Below are 20,771 nucleotides of genomic sequence, written 5' to 3'. Positions count from 1 at the left end.
ATAGATACAGTCTAATAATTTAAAAGTAACAGTGCGATAAAGTTAAAGCTGTCATTAATAAATGTTTTTAAAAAAATCAGAACTTTTTTCAGAGCTTAAATTGCAGGTTTTTTTAGATTCTGTTGATAAATGACTTAAACTGTGGAGTCATCTATTAGTCTGTGTTTTTGGGGCTTTAAAGCACAAAAAACACAATCTGAAATATTTCTATTCTATCTCTAAATCTCGAGGACTAAACTCTTTGGATGGATTGAATTACATAATTTTATTCACTGTTTTTCATCCACTTGTTAGTTTACCTGCAGTTCTGAGCTTTTGCCACTAGATGTCACTAAAATCAGCAAGTTGGATCAACCTGGGCATTTTTAAAACAGGAATGTGGAACGTTGGAAGGTATTAGGGATGCAACCATTCACTTTCATGCTGACTATATGGAGAGAAAATAGTCTCATTCCCATTTGTGCGTGTGTAATTCTTGATTTGTGCACAACTTTGAATTTGTACGTAGTTCTTGATTTGTACGTAACGTTGGATTTGTGTCTGTGTAATTCCTGATTTGCAACTTATACAATACATTTTGTGTATTAGCACAAACATTATGAAATTTAAAAGAATACAATTTACACATACACAACTTAAAATTACAACAGCATGAAGCTAGCTACACGCACAAATCTTCAAAACCTATGGACAACATGTTTGTTATGCACACACAAAGCCGTTTTACACACGGATCTGATGTGAGACTATTCACGTCTCCATGAAAGAAAAGGTTCATCTGTAAGTGATGCGTTTAAAGACTACTCAAATGCTGCGTCATCAGTTTTCTTTTGAAAATTTGTGTGTAATTGGTTTCAAGCTGATGTCATTTTAATTTATCCATGTGTAAGTTTATTTTATATATTTTTTTATTTCATCATTTTTGTACTTCTGCACTAATGTACTGTATACGTTACAAAACAAGAATTACTTGCACACTAATGGGAATGATACTATTTTCTCTCCATACGATTCGGTCCAAACATCGACTTTTGGTCACTGTTCTGGTTTGAAATATGATTTTATATATTACAAAACAACAGCAAAAAACAGAAAATTCTGAAATAATTATGTTAAATAGAAAAGAAGGAGGAAGTTTTTGATTGATGTAAAAGAAGAGGCTCAAACGTCTCACTGAACGTCTCCACATGGAGGTGATTGTTGCTGGATGTCGTTTCCCGTCTCTGTTGGTTTTAGAGCTGCGGCGTCTGCATTCGAGGACAGACCATAATCTGACCTCCAACAAGCCTCTTTATAATCAGGACCTGCCTCCTTCAAGGCTGGGAAGAGCAGCTGGATTCTGCCAGGAAAACGCCTACCGCTCTATTTCTGCCGGCACTTACGGCCAGGCGGCGGGGTGGTAGAGCAGGAGAGAGGAGAGCCATGTTTTCACTCCAGAGGAGCTTTCGGTTTCTGCTGGGTTCTCTGATATCAGATGTTGCAGTGGGGAAAGGAACCAGGGTGACACCTGCTGGCCAGACACAGCTTTTTCCCCGCAGCATTCATTGAGTTTTCAGTGTTTGAGGCGTGGCAGGTTCAACAGTGTTTCTGTCTGCAGAGTAGCTTTGTGCACGTGGTTTGGAAACGTGCACGAGCTTGCACAAGGATGTTTACGGCTGTGGCATTTCAGTGACACCAGTCATTATGTTCTATGTTGGGAAGCCAGCATCTATTTTGAGTTTTCTCTCCTAAAGCTGCACTTACGGCATTAACTACTGGAGTTTTGGAAAGCTGTGGTTTGGAGCGAGATTTAGGGAATTATCTGGACCTTCTCACGGTCACCTGATCAGGAATTCTGTAGCTTCTTTCCCAGCTCTGTCCTTTGTGGTGATGACACAGCACTGACTCCTCAGTTACTCAGCACTGAGGGTTGAACACTTCCCACTCCCACAGCTTTTTACTTTGTGTTTAAAAACCTTCTTTCTCCTTCAAACAGTTTAAATGTAAAATTCTCACATTCATGTTTTCCTCCTGTTGGTTTCCCAATTTTAAGAACTTTTTGTAGACCTTAAAACACTTCAGTGATTAGTGAGTGATTTTTAGGATCATAAATGGATAAAAATGTCTCATTAATTACATTTTTAGTGATGGAAAATAGGCACAACCCAATAACTTCCTGTTTGAAGCTCATTTAAAAACAAAATCAGCTGGAGCCAGGTCGGTTCACAATGTTACCACTCATTTACAAGCTAAATATTATATATATTTTTAAGATATTTTTTGCTTGAAATAAACAAATTCCAATCGTCATTTACTTTATAAAAACGATTTAAATCGGGAGTGGCATCCAACCATTGACCATGTCTAAGAAAAGGAGTGAGGGAGTCCATAGAAAGTGGTTTATTTTAATCTAGTCCATTTGGTCGCCATTTTCTTGTGATACGGGCGCCGCCATGTTGGAGCCAGACGATTGTCTTTGTTTCTACGGCAACCACTCTCTCCAAATAGGAGTGAGCTTGTCTGAAGGCCACACCTCTACCACTTGGAATCAGACTACATGTAATCTGTCAAATGTTTTGAACCTTGGATGTTGGGGCTAACAGGCTCCGCCTACGTTTATTGAGGTGTCTGATTGGCCAGTTTATATCTTGAACTAAAAATGAATCAAGAACATGTTAAAAAAAAAAACGTCCTGTTAGGCATAAGTTTTTACATCTCAATAAAAGTTTTTTCCATATCAGGCGATAACGATGTATATCACAATATAAACTAAATAACAATATGTGTCAAATGTAATGAATGTCCTACAAATTAATTTAGTTATTTAAGTCTGGTCAGTGAGAATATTCTCTAACTGTAAACTGGTCCGTGAACACATACACGCAAAACATGGAGCAGCTTGTTCGCATTAGCATCATGCTAATGCTACATTCCCGTCACCAAATCGATATTTTTTTATTAAACTTTCTGTTGCTCCTTTAAAACCACCAGATGTTCCGCGGCTTCATCAGCCTGAACTAAACGTTAATGAACATAAATAAAATGCAAACATTTACAAGACATCATGTGGCGACTAACTCTCTAGCTTTCACTCACCAAAGAGGAGAAAATGTTCAGAACTGGTGAGATTCAATTTTGGACCCTTCAAAATAAAAGTATCCCAATATGTATCGATATGGTTTTATCACCCAGTCCTAATTCTGATCAATAGAATGAGTCATAACTGTTTCTCTTTAGAAGTTTTTCAGTTTGGACCACAGAGGGGGGAGGGGTCGCTCAGTCCAGTTCTCAGATACAGTCAGCGGTTCCACCAAAGGTGTGGTCTCCTGACTACCATCTCCAGCCTCCGTCACACTTCACCGTCATGTCAAGTGACGCACTTGTTGGAAATGTCAGATTAGTGACTCACTGCTGCCATCGGTGACCTTTTGACCTCTCCGACCCGCCTAAACATCTGGAATGTCTCAGAAGTGAAACCACTTCCCACCTGGATTATTAAATCTACAGTTGGTCCTAAAACACTCGTGTCAAACTGTTTTGAGATATGACTATTACATTTTCTTTTACTTATTTTACTTTGTTCTTCAACTCTTTGGTATAAATTCAAATTTTATTCTTTAAGAAATGATATGAACTTTAAATTAACAATGACAATAATAAAGCTAATTTACATATCTAAATAATTTATGAAATGATAGTTATAGGGAATAAATTATGGTTTAGATCATAAATTCTGATCTGGATTTAAGCAGTGTTTTTAAGAAATGGATATTCTAAAAGTATTCATTCATGTGACCCATTGATGGTCAGCATCCTCTTGTTTTATGCTCCTCATCGTTGAATTAACTCCAAAATCTTCCATTTTTCCTTCAGTTTTCTTAACATTTATTAAATTCAAAGTAAAAAGTTCCATCAGAAGCTTCCAGTCTGACTCTCCTTCGGTTTCTCTCCAGACTGATCGGGCCGTCGGCGCTGCTTCCATGAAGCTCCAGTGGAGGTGTGACCCAGCTGCTCAGAACCGTGAAAGAACTAAAATCATCTTTTTAATGCTACAGTAGGATTACTGTGTGAAGACTAGACACTGTGACATCACTCTGTGAGAGGCGTGGCCAAACTCCTCACAGGTGAGTAAATGTTTGTTGAGGACTCCCCAGAAGCACATTGAGAATGATCAAACTGCTCCTCCGACTGAGCAAAGACTCTCTATGGACACTTGAAGTGTTGAGGCTCAGTTTGCCGAACAGTCGACTCACCTGAGGATTTACCTGTTCGCTCGGAGGAGGAACGAAAGAACCTGTAGAGTTTTTACCAGAGAAGAAGAAGAAAACCCGACGGCTTCAGTTCACTGAGTGGAAACGACAGCTTCTTATTTTCAACGTTTCATCGGGACGGGGGGGGTGGGGGTGTCTGTGGTCTCCAGCGGAGCGGAGGAACTCTGTGACTCGCTGGGTTTCTACGTGCTGAAAGGAGCATAAATCTGCAGAATCGAGCGTTTGCAGACCTGCACTGGAGCCTGGCCTTAGATTTAACTGCTTCCCATCTAATGTTACACTCTTGCTTTGTTTGTGTGTGTAAATATAAAAGGATTTTTAAAGTAAGCTTATTAATAAATTAGATTTTTCCTTAAAAGTGTTTATTTTTTATGTTCTTTCATTGTTTTCAGGGCTAAAATTGTTTATTTATTGCTTGACTAGATCACATTTTTTAAACTGACTAATCAGATAAAACTGTACATTTTAATGATTTCTTAAGTTAACACATTTGTGTTCTTAATTTTTGGCATTTTCCGATGATAATAATCATTAAAAAATCATTTCTTTTACTTTGAAGGACCCAGTTTTTTTCTAAGCTTTCAATGTTAATTTAACAATTTTCTGAAAATGTATTTATGTATTTACATATTTTTATGTATTTATGTAGAGTTTTAGGGCCTGTTTACAAACAAACAAAATTGTCTTTCAATCTCCCCAATAATATTTATGACTTTAAAAGTCATAGGCTAAATTTATCACTTTTTCTCAAAAATGTACAACTTTTAATCTTGTAAATTTACAAGTATAAAGTCGTAAGTAAAAAAACAAACTCTTAAATTTGTAAGATTAAGTCGTAAATTTACAAAAAAAATTTGGTAGTTTTACTAAATTTACAATCCAAAATTAACAAGAAAAATACTCGCAAATTTGTGAGATTAAATCGTAAATTTAGGAGAAAATAACCCGTAAAGTTACGAGATTTAAAGTCAGATGTTTAAGATTTTAAATCTTGTAAATGTATTACTTTAAGTCTCATAAATTCACGAGACTAAAAGTCATACATTTATGAGAAAAAAAACTCATAACTGACTATTACGGCACCAAAGAGAAAAAAAATAAGATTTTCAATCTAGTAAATTTACGAGATAAAGTCAAATTTATCCTATGAGTTTTATAGTCATATATATATATATATATACAGCTTTATTATCATAATTTATCAATTACAATTTTTTTCTCATAGATTTACGAGATTTAAATTTTTAATTTAAAAAAAGTTGTTTGTAAACTGGCCCTAATGCTCTGTTCTACCGTCATAACTAACAGCAGCCAAAGAAAAAAAAAAGCTCAAATTTCATGCAAACTGTGGCTGAATTTGACCCGGTTGGTTCTCCAGGGTTCAATTCTGAAAGATTAGAAAAAGGGATGCCCACATTTTTAGCTTTTATTGAATAAACCCCAAAAGTGTTGCTATAATAAACTTTTGTGTTTGAGTTTAGGTTTATTTTATCTTGATTTCAGATATTTTGAATTATACCCATAAATGAAGGATTCTGTTTTATCTCTTGAAAACCTAACGGTTTTCTTTCAACGTTTGTTAAGGAAATGTGTTTTCTGGTTGTTCATTTTGGAAAGATTGTATTGAAGAAATGTGAACAAACAGAAACTCCCACCACTCGGTGGCAGCCTTGTGTAACCATCACTGCTGTCATAAATGCTCAATTCTCCTTTGACTTGAGCAAAAACAAACCCAGATTACAGCTGAAGCGGATAATTACGCCCCCAGGGATTATACTGTACCATCATGGGGGGCGAGTCTGAAACCGCGTCTGGTAGTGGGCGGTGAACGTGTGGAGTGGAACGTGTCGTTCAGAATGACTCAAACTGGTGAAACCATCAGACTGCCGCGTCCCATGAGCCAGGCAGGACCTGCTCTGACGTCTATCAACGGCTTCAAAACACTCTCCTAACAGCAAACTTTCTAAAAAGTACTTTACTCTTTTGTTTTAGTAGTGGCCCATTTAAGAGGAATGTTTTTTTTTTTCGTTACAAAATAAGTCTCTTTTATTTTGTTAAATTTGACTCTCAGGTTTTTGTTTTCAGACGAGTGTCTGGGAGGTTTGCTTCAGTTTTTTGTTCCTGATACCTCAGACGGTTTCAGTCTCGACTGAAACATGCTGCTTCCTCAATCTGAGGAGATCTAATCGTCCAATCAGTGCAGAGGAAGGGTTTCTAAGCCACAAACATGTTCCAGAAACCCACTTCAGTTCAGCTTAGACATCAAACTGTGACTGAAGTCCAAAACCGCAACCCAGACCCCCCACAACCCTAATTTTTTATTTTATTTTAGTTAGTAACGTCAATAACTACTTTCCGAGGATGATTACTTTTAGGGATCACGTGAATTCTGCATCGAGTATCATTTTTTATATTTTTATTGTCCTATTTTCAGGACAAAACAAGAACTCTTGAACTGTCAGCTGATTTGATAAGTCACATGATCCGTGTTTGATTGGAACAATCATTTATGATAAGAAGTGAAACAAATTTCTCAGTGAATTCTGAAATTTTAGGCTTTTCTGTAGCTAAAAATATTAGCTAAACTTCAAAATTGCCCAAAAATATTAAAAAAAGAATCATAAATTTGACAAAAATGCTAACGTGTAAATATTAGCCTAACTCCAAAACAGCCTAAAAATATTTTTAAAATACCTAAATTAGTTAAAACTGCTAATGTGTAGCTGAAATAGTTGCTAAATTCTAAAAAACGTTCAGAAAAAGCCTAAATTAGCCAAAATAGCTAGCATGTAGCTAAAAAGATATTAGCTAAAATTCTGGCCAATTACTGTTTGAGTCTGAAACTGATTGGAAGAGACTCCAAAAAGTCTCTTCACAGAAGATCAACCTGCATCTCCGACTCCCGCTGAGTCATCAGGATGAGGAACTTCCTGAAGGACAACATTCATCCTGATCCATCCTGATCCATCCTGATCCATCCTCATCTTCTCTTCAACATCCATCCGGATCCATCCTGATCCATCCTCGTCTTCTCTTCAACATTCATCCTGATCCATCCTGATCCATCCTCATCTTCTCTTCAACATTCATCCTGATCCATCCTCGTCTTCTCTTCAACCTGCTGCCTTCTGGCAGACGCTTCAGGTCCAAACCAACCAGAACAAACGCACTCCAGGACAGTTTCTTCCTCAAAGCTGTCTCTGGATTGAGCTCCAGAGTTGATGTTCTTTGATTTACTGTAACTTTTCAACCCAGCAAACCAAACTCTGCTCTAAACGATGCTGAGTTTGGTTTGGACTCGTCGTGAATCACAATGTCCACAGTTTGTTCAAAGATCTGGCTGGATATTTATGTGTGACTCCTGTGACTTTACATGTTTGTGTTTCTCATCAAATGGAATCAGTTTACTTAATGAAGAGTTTTACCACTATAAGTGATTGTTTTGTGTGTTTTTCCTAGTAAAAAGTACACTTAAAGTTTATTTTATTATATATACTTGAGCAGAAGTGAAGCAAATCTACTGTAGACTGTGTGCATGTAGTGCAGGAAATAAAACATTTACATTTTACCATATATAGAAAGTATTTTAAAGTAAAGTTCAAGTGTACTGCCTCACTTTTAGTACAGACTTGGTATACTTGTAGTACACTGAACGACTTTTTGCTGTAAAAAGGAAAATCTGGAACTATTGTAATTCCTCAAATGACCACTAGAGGCTGGTGTCAGAAGGGAGCATTTCCCATTGACTCCTATGTTAAAAACTCAAACTTAACACCAAAAATAGTTAATGTCAACATTTTTTATAACACTCTAGGGAGTTTAGAAAGTTTAATTAAATAGATGCTCAAATTTGTGAATATTTTCCGAACTTTATTTTGAAATCACTCTAATCAGTGACTAGAATGGAAGGACATCAGAACAGAGAAAAAGAAGAACTGCAGCAATCAAATCAGAGCTCTTTAGGTAAATAGAAGCCGTGGTTCTTTGCATGAGTGAGGATTATCCGAGTGTCTGCAGAGATGGATCGGTTCTGGTTCTGGATCATCCTGCGCCGTTGACACCAAATGAGATCATTTCAGGATTCAGCTAAAGAAATCAGTTGAAGATGTCAGTTAAATCAACACTCACCTTTATAACATCGTTTGGACGTGAAACAAACAGCTGTGAGGACGAGGACGAACGCCAGAACCCCCAAGGTTCTGTAGAAATACTGACGGTAAACGTCTGAACACGCTGGAAGACAGGAAATGAGATTTTCACAATTAAAGCCGCTCCTGAAATCATTATAGACAGAGTTGTGAAAGTGTTTAGTTACCTTGTTCAGTCAAAAGTCCATCTGTAGTTGTGACCGTAGAAACTTCTGGGTTTTCTGAAAATCAGGAAATGGCATTTTCAAAATAAAAGCTTTTACATTTCATCTCTGTTAACACGACATCCTCTGTGGATTCTGTGTGAACATGAAACACCAGAGATGAAGTTCAGTACGTATCACTCCATGAGCTTCCTGACTACAGTACCCAGAATGCTCCATCAATCCTTCATATCATTCAACAAAGTTGTACTAAAACACATTGAGCTCTTTAAAGCACTGAAAGTCAATTTAAGGTCAGTAATCACAACCAGAAATCATACTTAAGGCGGCCTGGATTTTATGGCAGATTTTCTATTTATGAACAAATTTAAGAATTTTAAGTCCATTATGTATAAATGGTTTGAAAACTACAGTTAGGTGTCAGATCATTAAATTTTATTCACAAAACTTCTGTCAGAGATGCACCACAAATAGTAAAATAAATCATTTTTCTTTAATTTCTGCTGACATTAATACTAACTTGATGCACTGAGATGATCCTATATGCTACAAGGTGTTTTATTTTGAAAGGAAAACACGTGAACCTTGAAAAAAAGCTATAAAGTTTTTGAAAAAAGCTGTTTTATTGATGACAAAAAACAATATTTAATTTATCCTAAAGCTACCAGTAACAGTGGTTATTTTAATGAACTTTTAAACACTTTAACCTTGTAAGAAAATTTCATAATTAAACTCCTAGCAAATTTCCTAATGAATGTTTCCTGTAAACAAGCACAAGTTAAAAGTCCAAACACCTTCTGATGGACGTGGACTTTGAAACCATCACATTAGTGTGCAAACTGATGTGTAAAATGTGGAACATCACGTCAGAACATCACATTTCTTTACTTTGTTTTGATGTTTTCCCCATAAAAACAGGAATTACACCGATTGTTTTAATAACAATTTACCAATTACAGTTAAAACACTTTGTGTTGTGTACAAAAACTGCTTAACAGTTCAGTTTGACACCTTTATTTTATTTTATTTTATTTTTTCTACAAAATGTATTAAAGTTGTTTTCTGGTCTTTTGCTTCCTGTATCTTTGTCTTCCGTCTGTGTTCTGGACTCACGCTGACTCAGACGTCTGCAAACTTCAACACACTGACTATAACCCAGGAGGAGCTTCAGTCTTTATTCACTCTTCTGAAAAATAAAACACTTAATTACATTTATTTATGCTATTGTTACTACTGTCATAAATATAAATGAACCATTGTTTTTGGTATACATCAAACATCAAGCGTAACAGTGTTTTTTCATAATATGAAATGGTTTATACATATAATCACATGACTTCCTTTCAAAATAAAAGACACAGTACAACAAAGGATCATCTTAATGCAGAAAATTAGTCGTGAGAAGTGTCATATACGGAGACATTTTAGAAAATATCTTGTTTCAGTTGTGGGCAGACATAAATTTGTAAATCTAGCTAAATAAAATTAAATCAGAGACAATTAAGTGACCTGTGTTTTTCAAACAATGAGTTGAAATGACTTAAAATCCTTCAATGTTTTATTAAAAATAGAAAATCTGCCTGTTGCGTCTTAAAGTATGAATTCTGGTTGTGATTACTGACGTCCAATAGATTTTTAGAGTTTTTTAGATTTTAAAAATCTTTTAAAATATATAATTTTAGTAGAACTTTGGTGAAGTATGAAGGATTGATGGATGGTTTGGAGCATTATGGGTAATGTAGTCAGGAACCTCATGGAATAGTGTGTACTATTCTTCAACTGTTTGTAAATGACTTTTTTTACTTTCAGTTACTTTTTAAAACAAAAACTTGTCTTTATTCAAAGAGCAAAAACTTAAAAGACACATGTCTCTTGGGTTACACATGTCTGATATAGATGTTCATCCTGGTGATTCTTAAAAACTTACTCTACATAAAAACTTTTTCCTGAAAATCATCAGAGTTTCAGAGTAAAAGCTTCATCTGATCTGAAATCTTCTGTGAATTCTTTGAATTCTTGACCAAATTTATCAACATTTGTACTTAGGAGATCGATTAGATTGAAGCAGGTTGGATTTTTGGGAAACAAACGTATTTCTTTAAGATTTCCCTCAAACTCCGGTAAATTCTAAGGATGTTCTCAAAGATTTATTTGAGAAATCTTTCAATCAGATAAAAGTTTTGTTCCTTCTTGCTGCTGATGTTGATACAAAAATGAGTTTTCTCAGTTGTTTCAGAGATACCTGTAGATGATTGATTTGAGGTTTTTGTCTTGATGTTTTCGTTTTGACCTGTAATAAATGAGAGTTTAGCCTCAGCAGAACAAAGACAGAATGATAAAATCATCTGTGAACTTCTGTCTACTCACCATGGACTGAAACCTTGATGCAATGTCCAACATTGGTATTAATCTCACATCTATACAGACCTGAATCATTTCTGTGGATCTTTTCAAAAACCAAAATGGATGCTCCATTAAACTTATTATTCTGTTCCCAAATTATCTTAATTCCCCTGCTGCTGCTGATCTGAATCTGAGGTTCCTCAAATTTTTTCCAAATAACTGTTGGAGGTGGAAGGCTGCAGAAAGAAACAGGGCATTGAATCCTGAGTTCTGCTCCTTGGAAAACGTCATATTTTGTGTTACGGCGAACTTTAACTTCAGCGGAACAACCATCTTCACCTGCAGAAAGAAATAAGACAAACACAAAAATATAAATTAAATAATGTTCAGAATAAAAACTCTTTCTTTATGCACATTTTACCAATTAAACCAATAAGACCAAAAAAAATCACCATTCTATATATTTATGAATAAGATTTTCTCCAGAAAAATTGGTTCCTTCAAAGTCACTGAAATAGTTTATTTCATTCACAAACAAAAAGAAAATAAATTAGAAATGATCAACTTGAACTAGAAACCAGTAGAATCTCAGTTTTCTTGTTGTTGCTGGTATTTTAAAAAAAATACATGTATATTAATATTCAAACTGCAACCTTTCTACCATGACCAAAGAGCTGTCGAAAGACACCATTTGTAGACCTGAACAAGACTGAACCGGTAAGCACAAACAAAAATCCCACTCGCCATGTCTGCAAGAGGAAGAATCCTGAAGAACATCATCTGTGAAGCATGGAGGTGGAGACATTATGATTTGGGGCTACAGGGGAACAGAATGACAGATGGATCCATGGATGCTGAGAGTTTTAACAAAAACGTTCTTCCATCAGTGAGAACATTAAACATGTGCTTCAGGCTGGACAGTGATCCCATCACCATGGCAACCAAAGAGTGGCTATTCATAAACACGCATTTGTAGATTCTGGGGTGTTTTCTAGACCTCAATCTGTGGAGGGAGTTGAAAGTCCCAAAACATCACAGCTCTAGAGAAGATCTGCATGGAGGAATGGACCAAAAACAGCAGAGAGTAGAGCAAATAGAGTATTGAAGTGAACTTTAATTCTATTATTTTGCTCCAATATACAAATGAATTCTTTAAAAATCCAACAATGTGATTCCCAGAGTTCCTTTACCCCAGTTTGATTCTCCAATGATCCTTACAGACCAAACTCAGGGTTTGAGATCCCAGAATCCGTTTCACCTCTGTATCCATACAAACTTGCATATAAAACATGTTTTTTGATAGCAGCTGATTAAATCAAAATTTAGAGACATTTTAAAATATATTTTTTAGCTTATTTAGTTACAAACATAAAGTCAGAACAAGAAACCTCTTCAGTTTGTATGTGAGAACAGACGAGTGGATCTGGAACCGATCATGAAAACTGAACTCAGAGTCAGAGGCCTTCACCCCAACGTCTGAACGCAAAGTCACTTCACATCAAGCAAACCGTCATCAACTTTGATGTTTAAAACATGACATAAAAACTCTATTTTAAACATTAAATCTTGTTTTTCATCATCAGAGTTAATCCTGAGCTGTTGGTTCATCAGGTTCTCGTTTAGGTAAAACTGTTTAAAGACCTCAGTCATGTCTTGAATATATTAGAGGAGCAGAATCTTACAGACACAAAGGTCTCCTGTTTGTTCAATACAGGAAGTAGCTGTAGTACAGTATAGTATAAATGTATTCCAGTACTGTAAATGACTTACTGTCTGCATTCAGAGTGAGGAGGAGCGCTGCAGACATCAGGAGGTGGACCGCGGTTCGGTTCTTGTGGACCATCATCATGTAAGAGCTGGTTTAGTGAAGTGAAGTCTCTGTTCTGCTGTCGGCTTTTGTGGTCAGCGTTACTTCCTGCTAATGACTACAGGGGTCTTTGACCCTCCCTCCTTCACCCCTGAGCGTCTGAATACACAAGGAAGGAAATGTGTGGTAGGACATTGTTGTAGGAGAACCTGTGAGTTTGTGAGGTTTGATCTTCTCATGTTGATGGATTGAAATTAATAGAAATCGGATATATTTGAGAAACTGAAGCCTCTGCAGCTTTTGGAGGAAGTTCACACCTTCATGAGGGTCTGGCACCTATGTTTGAGGAAGTCCTGCGGATGTTAAGGCTCACAGGTGATGCTGTTGTTACCATGACAACACAACAAAGTTTGGATTTTCTTCATGGTAACTTCCAGATATTATTGTGAAAATCATGAGTCTGTTATTGTGAGAAACCATCAGGAGATCAAGGTCATGAACTTTGACTCAAACGAGAACTGAAATCAGAACAGTTGTGGATCGTCAGCGTAAGTGATTCTCAAAACGATGTTTTAGGTTTTTGTGAATTCCCTCCCTAATCCCTAACCTCTAATAACTGTATAGTGCAGGACGTATAGTGCTCTGGATTTTAAAGGCCATTCAGACACGATGCTCACTACTTTCCTTTTCTTTTTCCAAACGTCAGATATGACGTCATCATTTCACAAAGTCAAAATGGAATCAATACAAACATTTCATGATGTTTATTCTGATTCATTCTAATGGTGAAAATGTGGATGGTTTACTAAAAAATACATTTAAACTCATTTTTTGTTCAAAATTGTTTGTCCACAATGCATTGTGGTCTATATTTGCTAATATAGTGAGCATTAATGCACTCTAGTTTTTCGCAAAGAAACCTCTATTGATTTTGGAATTAGTAGATTTAGACAGCTCTAGAAAATGGTGAATGTTCTATTTAGTGATAGGGGTAAGCATGAAGCATGAAGCATGAAGCATGAAGCATGAAGCCGCTTCAACCTGTGAGTTCTGGTCGTACTAGTCACCGTCCGCTGATTGGGCGAGCTAAAATGTGGTTAATATTTCAGGAAGAACGCTCCAGGAGTCCGTTTCTACTTTAGCCACACGACTAAGTGTGACTCATCAAGTCAGGACACAGATCGTGCAAGGACAGGAAGTTGGGTACTAAGTACAAGATAAAACACTGGGGTGATTTTCAAAATAAAAAAACATTTTTTATAGCTTCTTCACTGCAGGTCTGGAACTAAATGGATCTGTTTAATGTCATATTTTCAGATTAAAATAGCCTTCTTTAAATTCCATTTCATTCAGTTTCACGATTCTTTGTATAAAAATCTTTGAAATCATAACAAAATGACATGTTTAGAAGAAAAGAAATGCAAATAAGAGAGTTTAGCCGGCTGTGAAAATAGAACAAGAGTCACTTTGGGTTCAGCTGTCAGAATTAGGAGGAAGCGATATTAACCCAAACTGCAGGAAACTGGGCTTGGTGGTAGAAACTTAAACATTCGATAAATAAACTAAAATTGGACAAAAACCAATAATAAAATACAAAGGGGGAAAGCAGACCTGACCATGTCAAACTGAAACCAGACACTTTGACACGTTTTCACCATCGATTTAGTGCGTTTCTCACAACAAAATTAAACTTCTCACCACATTTAGTTCAACCTCCACAACATTTAGACATTTGTGCACAACCAAGTGTCAGTTTGATGTTCATTTCATTCAATAGCAAATCATTTTGGACACAAAACAATTGATGACATACAAATCTCTATAATTGTATCATTTTGACTTACTTTTGATAATTATTCATTTGTTTAACCATGTCTAAATGATCTAAACATGTCCAGGCTGATTAGTTACTGTTGGTACAACTAATAATCTTCATTTCATTGATTGTGTCTTTGCACACAAACGTGTTGAACATATTGTCAGACATTTTGTACATCCATTTTAAATATTATTCTTATTGTGTTTCCATGAAAGTTTGCATAAACGTTTTTAAGGAAAACTCATTACACACTGACCACAATGTGTTTGAAGTATTTGTTGTACCTAATACTATCATCAGGCAGTGATCTGCAGAACATGACAGGATGCTGGTGGAGTATCTTCCTCTCTTCTCTCCATTTCTGAATCTCATTGAAGAGTTTTTCTCTTCCTGGAGGTAGAAGGTATACGATCAACATCCACATACACAAATGACCTGCTAGAGGTCATGAGTGCAGCTGATGATGACATCACAGCAGAGCCCTGCAGAGGGTAGATTCAGTTTTAAAGTTAAAGTCACACATAGGTGTGTGAAACGTGTTCTCTACATTTGACCTGTCCCCTGGGGAAGTGGTGAGCTGCAGACACAGCTGCACTTGGGAACCATTTGGTGGTTTAACCCTCAATCTGACCCCTTAATGCTGAGTGTCAAGCACTAAGGCTCTGGGTCCCATTTTTACAGGCTTTGGTCTGACTCAGCCGGGATTTGAACTCATGACCTTCCAATCTCAGGGCGGACACTCTACCACAAGGCCACTGAGGATGGCTTTCAAGACGACTCTTTCCTCTGTGCATTGATAGAGCTGATATTCACTGTGATGTAAAAGAGAATGTGTGGCCTGACAGACGAGATTGTCCGGTTGTCCGTGACTGATTTGCAGAACTGTGTTTTACAGTATTTTCAGTTCCAAAAGTACTTCAGTAAAGTTTACTGAACCAAAGGTTTTTTGTTTCTTTGTTTCCATTTGCACAATGCTGTGAATGGCTGCAAGTAAACAGTCTAAAGCTCGTATTCAGTTTTTTATTTTATGAGTTCTAGTTTTCAAAATGCCATGAATGATACATACTGTAATGTTGTCTTTACATTACATGACCTTTGGAAACAGAGTCGGTCTCAATCAAAACATGATGAAATCTATTGACGTGATCGTCAAAGAAGCTGGAGTCATGACTTGTTATTTTAAAAATAACGACTCTTTCATTGACATTAAAACTTGACTTGAAGCATCAACTAACCATTTTGAGTTACTGACTAGCATTTTGAGGGAGTGACTCGCTTCAGTAGGTTACCTACCATGTTTTCCAGTTGGTACTGATTGTTTTGAGAGACGCCTGAGGAGTGCTGTTGTGAGAAATACTGTTGTGAAAAATGAACTAAATCGATGGAGAAGAACTGTACACACTGAGGACAGAATGAAACAGAAATGAAAACAGCTGTAGAGGATCGACATGAACCTGAAGTGACAGAAAACGACTAAAACTCCACTGAAACACCAAACTAAAATCCTCACAGCAACACTCTGATAATGACTTTAAATAAGAAGAATTTCAGCATTCTGAGGATAACAGTTGTTGGATCTCTGTTTACAATGTTCCAGCCTCCAGAGTTTTATTGCTTTGGATGTTTTCCAAGTCTGTGATAAAGTGAACTCATGTTGATAATAAACTGTTACATAAAACATAACACTCGTATCACTATCATCAACAGGGGTCATGGAGTTATCTCTCAGTACTTTATGCTTCTGTAAATCAGCACACGTACTCAGTTGGAAGTGTGAGGACTGTGTGCTCTAGTTTGGGTTTTCCGGCGTGTTCTTGGGTCTACTCATGTTCTGTGGTGTCCTTTGTCCGTCACCAGAGGGTCATGGGGATCATCCACAGATGTTTTCATGTCTGTTAATTGTCCTTCAGTCTTTGGTTCTCCGATCTACTGTCATCTTTTTGTTTCGCCATGTTTTTCATCATGTTCTGGTTGATTCATTGGATGGGTACGTTTCAGTCCTGATCTCCTTCATGTTGGGTCCAGTACCTCCAGTTCCTGACAGGAAGACGTTTGGTGGGAAATGTCAAAGTGAATCTTTCTTCTGGCTTTTTCTTTCACAGATCTATCCTGATATATCCAAGAATTACCCTTACCAAAAATAAGTACACTTCAAGTATACGTTTTAAAGCATACTTAAGCATAGAAAAGTATATTTTCAGAAGTGTACCACTTAAAAAGTATACTGTCAGTTTACTAACAAGTATACTTCTTGGGACTAAATTGGCCCACTTTTAGTTTATAAAGTATACTAAACGTTTCTATCATAGTATTAGCTTACTGGCAGTAAACTCCAAGTTTACTCTAAGTTAATAAAGTACACATTGAAGTATATCTAATGTAGCCTTCAAGGTTTGATTTTAGCTTACAAGTTTATTTGTACTGATTAGTGTATTAAAATAAAGTTTTAATATACCAGGAAATATCCCAAGAAAACATCAACTCCATTTTTAATGTTGGAAGAAAATGTTTATGGACAGTGACAAATATTACATATTTATATTTGAACTTGTAGTGTAATTCTTAGTATAATTCATGTATAATTAGCATGAACTTGTAAAGTTTATTTCTAATAAATACCTAAAAAGTAAACTTCAAGTAAACTATTTATCGCGTTCAATGGATGTACATTGAGCCCCTGAACTGACTTAAACACTTTTGCTGCCATGGATGAACACGAATATATATATATATATATATATATATATATATATTTGTTTACTTAAACTTTTCATTATAGGTGGTCGCTTGAACACGCATTTCTGAGGGCGGTGTGAACATATCAGACAATCTGAGTGTAGTTTGTGTGGTCATCCTGTATGTGTACAGGTACCTACATATCACCTGCACACCTGCAGTGCTCCCGTTACCACAGGCACCGCTGTCACGTTCACCTTCCAATCTTGCTCCAGTTCTTCTGTTTCTCATGTTCCTTCTTCTTGATGTTACCATCACCTGATACTCCCACATCCACCAATGGAGCTTCACTTGCCCGTCCGTATCATAAGCTCAGCTTTAGTTCATGTCCGCCTCTGTGGTAAATTAACCATTTACTGATTTACTTTTTTCTTGCGCTGCTAAACAAACAAACGAGCCTCATAACTTTTTCAGAAATGTTTTTTTTATTTCAACCTCTACTGTTTTTAAAAATCAAAGATCGAACTTTATTTAAATGAAATCATGGAAATCCAGAGTCTGGAAAAAGTGATTCACTTTTGAAAAGTGCTTTCACACAGGAAGTGTGCAGAGGTGTCGACCGTGCTCCAAAACTACGTTCTTACCTGGCAGTGCTTAAATATGATTCCTGTGTTTTGTCTCTGTAATGTACAGACGTAAAAATTCAAAGAACCTTAAAATATTTTTAGAAAACATCATAAAATGAAGCCATACCATCGGTCTAAACTCTAAAACCAAAAAGGAGAGAAGTGTTGGACCTTCCAAGAAATGGGAAAAAGACTAAAACATTCAATATTAGTAATTTATCGTTTATTATTCAGCAGCCTTGTGGCAGATCCTTCCTCAGATGGAACACTGTCATGATTTTCTTCAAAGATCCTGAGGATCGTGGATGAAAATGTGACTAGTTGGAGACAGCAGTCTGACAACCACGAGGACAGAAAAGAGCTCTGAACTGCAAGGGATGCTGGGAAAATAAAAGGTGAAGGAAAGTTTGATCTTTAACATTTTAACCCTGATGGGATCAAAAACAAGATCCCATCAGGTTTAAATGTGAGAGAGAAGAGGGGGTGCTATCATGATATGGGATGTCTTTCACTAGTTGATCTTTAAGGTTGTCGCTTCTTTTCCCATTTCTTCCTTTTAGATTTAAAATTTTAGGTTCGATTTTGATCCATATATTTTTTCAATGTAAATAATTATAATTTCATAAAAATGTAAGAAAATACAGTTGGAACGGTTATTGTCTCTCACAAAAGTGACAGAGGTGCAGCATGACACCTTTATGGAGAAACAGAAACCCCAAAAAGGAAATGTGGTCAATTGCATCAGCGTAGAAGAGAGTCTACAGATGATTTCTGAAGGTTTGGATAACATCTGTAACATATTTAGACGAATGTTTCCTCTCAGTCGTAGAAACATGAAGTCCTGAAGTGTCACTATAATGTCTTGAAATCCTGAAGAGCGTCTCTGAAGCTCCAGGAATCATTTGAGGGTTCACTCCAGAGCAAGTAATGAACAATGAATGATAAGAAAGATCAATTTAAACTGTTTTCATGTGAAATATAACAAAAAAAAAACAGATTAATCCATTCATTTTCCCTCTCTTGTTCTCAAACGTTCCTAAAAATACAGCAGTTTATCCCAAAAGGATTCAGTGACTCATGGAAAAACTTACATTCATGTTCCAGTTCAGGAATTTGTTTCATATTTTCACACGTTTGGAGCAGAAAATATCAGAAAACTTCCGCTCAGGATCAGAAACGCCGCTGCCTCCAAAAGGCTGCAGGACCTCTGCAGGTTCTCGTTGGGTAAACTCAGGTACTCGATGCGTTTCGAGTGCGGTTGGCTTTATTTCCTGTTTTCGACGAGGGAGGGGGAGTCTGGGGTTTATGAAAGAAGATCACGCTGCGTGACAAAAGCCCCTCAGAGAAGGTGCATTTCTGCAACAGTAAACTCTTTCTTTATTCTTGAAGAGTCGTTTCTGCTTTCACATTTTCAAACTTTGTTTCACTTCAAGGAAAACAAGAGGCAGTTTAATTTAATAAATCAACTTTAGATATTCGATTGCACAAAATAGTGAATCATACATTTTCTATTTAACATAAAAAAATAAAAAGCATTTCATTAATGTTGTAAAAAATGCTGTTTCTGCATATTCAAGTCAGAGATGTGCAAAAACTAAAAAACACTAAAGGAAAATAAATCATCACCAGTTTCCAAAGGGAAAAAAATAGGTTTCATCAGCTTAATATTCAAATTTGAAGCCTGATTTCACAGTTTTTCCACGTCTGCATGTGTAAATGTGAAGCGTCTGGAAACACTGAGTTCTGCAGGGTTCTGTCCATTCCTCACTGAGCCCAGAGGTTATCACTTCACTGCAGGTGACTCACACTGGAAAGTATCAAAGGTGCTGCTGCAAACGTCAGCGTGGTTTCACTTTTAAAAACCAAAGGTCTCAATTCCGCTTTGTAGGAGTGAAAGGTAAAAGTAAAGTAATAAGGAATGACTCAAATATCGATCTGTTTCTCAAACAAGTGTCTGATTTACAGAAACACTTCAGTGACATCTTTATGCTTCAGATTGAGGTTTTAATCTCCTTCCAATTGTGTCAGGCTGGTTTCATCTGATCTGTGGTAAAATCATGACAGATTTGGAAACATTTGACCCAATGTTCTCACTGTCAAGCATTTGGAACAGAAATCATGTCTAAAAAAGGTCATTAAATTGGTCATTTGTACTGATTAGAAAGTACTTGATGTTACAGAAAGGGATGGGTATGTGTGGAAGAGAAACGTGACTCAAATCTTACAAAAATGTGAATCTATAGTTCAGCAAAACAAGTGCAACATAAACAGGAACTTGTGGGAAATTCTAATCAGAAATAGAGATACTTTTGTAGAAAAACATTTTTCAGGTTGGGTTCACTTCAGGACCAGCTATCCTCAGAGGGTTCTTGTTCTTTTGGATGGTCCTTTTATTTGGTGGGTGTGAGGGAGCTCACATGAACTCTGGTTGATCAGGATCTGTTTGGAATTCAGGTTTGGTTTGCTTGTAAGTGAACTCTGATGTGGCTCAATTGCAGTAGGACTGTAGCCAGACTAAACATGAGAAACTTGCTTAGTGGTTCAGTGAGACGGCAGCAGTAGGGTCGTGAATATCATGAAGAACAGAAAAAAATGTGAGGAGGAGAAGATCACAATGATGATGAGGATGTAGAATCATAAGAATCATGAGGATCATCAGGGTTGTGAGGATCGTGAGGATCATGAGGATCGTGGGGATTGTGAGGATCATAAGCGTCATGACAATCATAAGGCTCGTGAAAATCTATAAGGGTTGTGAGGTTTCACAGATTTGTGAGGATCACGAGGTTTGAGAGGATCATAAAGGTTGTGAGGACCGTGAAGATTGTGACAATCACAAGGGTGAGAATCATGAGGATCATGAGGATTATGGGGTTGTGAGGTTTGGGACGATCCTAAGAACCATGAGGGTCAAGAGGATTACTTAGATCGTGAGGGT

The 20,771-nt window shown here is 36.7% G+C and overlaps 1 protein-coding gene and 1 long non-coding RNA gene across 2 annotated transcripts in view; one reads left to right on the top strand and one right to left on the bottom strand.

Moving 5' to 3' along the window:
- LOC112160185 (poliovirus receptor homolog) overlaps positions 1 to 4,659 on the top strand; it is a 16,444-nt gene extending 11,785 nt beyond the window's left edge. The window contains exon 7 of the mRNA XM_024294585.2: positions 3,933 to 4,659. Coding sequence (XP_024150353.1) covers positions 3,933 to 3,937 — 5 coding nt within the window. The 3' untranslated portion in view covers positions 3,938 to 4,659. The remainder of the gene's footprint in view (positions 1 to 3,932) is intronic.
- Positions 4,660 to 8,099: 3,440 nt separating this feature from the next.
- LOC112160135 lies at positions 8,100 to 8,746 on the bottom strand. Its single transcript, XR_002921613.2, has 3 exons — positions 8,566 to 8,746; positions 8,379 to 8,483; positions 8,100 to 8,296 (listed from the first exon to the last, which is right to left on the bottom strand). It is a non-coding gene; the product is annotated as an uncharacterized LOC112160135 (long non-coding RNA).
- Positions 8,747 to 20,771: the final 12,025 nt, after the last annotated feature.

The sequence above is a fragment of the Oryzias melastigma genome, linkage group LG2 (assembly GCF_002922805.2).
Source record: "Oryzias melastigma strain HK-1 linkage group LG2, ASM292280v2, whole genome shotgun sequence".
In the NCBI taxonomy this organism is placed as follows: domain Eukaryota; kingdom Metazoa; phylum Chordata; class Actinopteri; order Beloniformes; family Adrianichthyidae; genus Oryzias; species Oryzias melastigma.
Note: the sequence above shows the minus strand (reverse complement) of the source record. Positions and strands in the feature narration are given on the sequence as shown.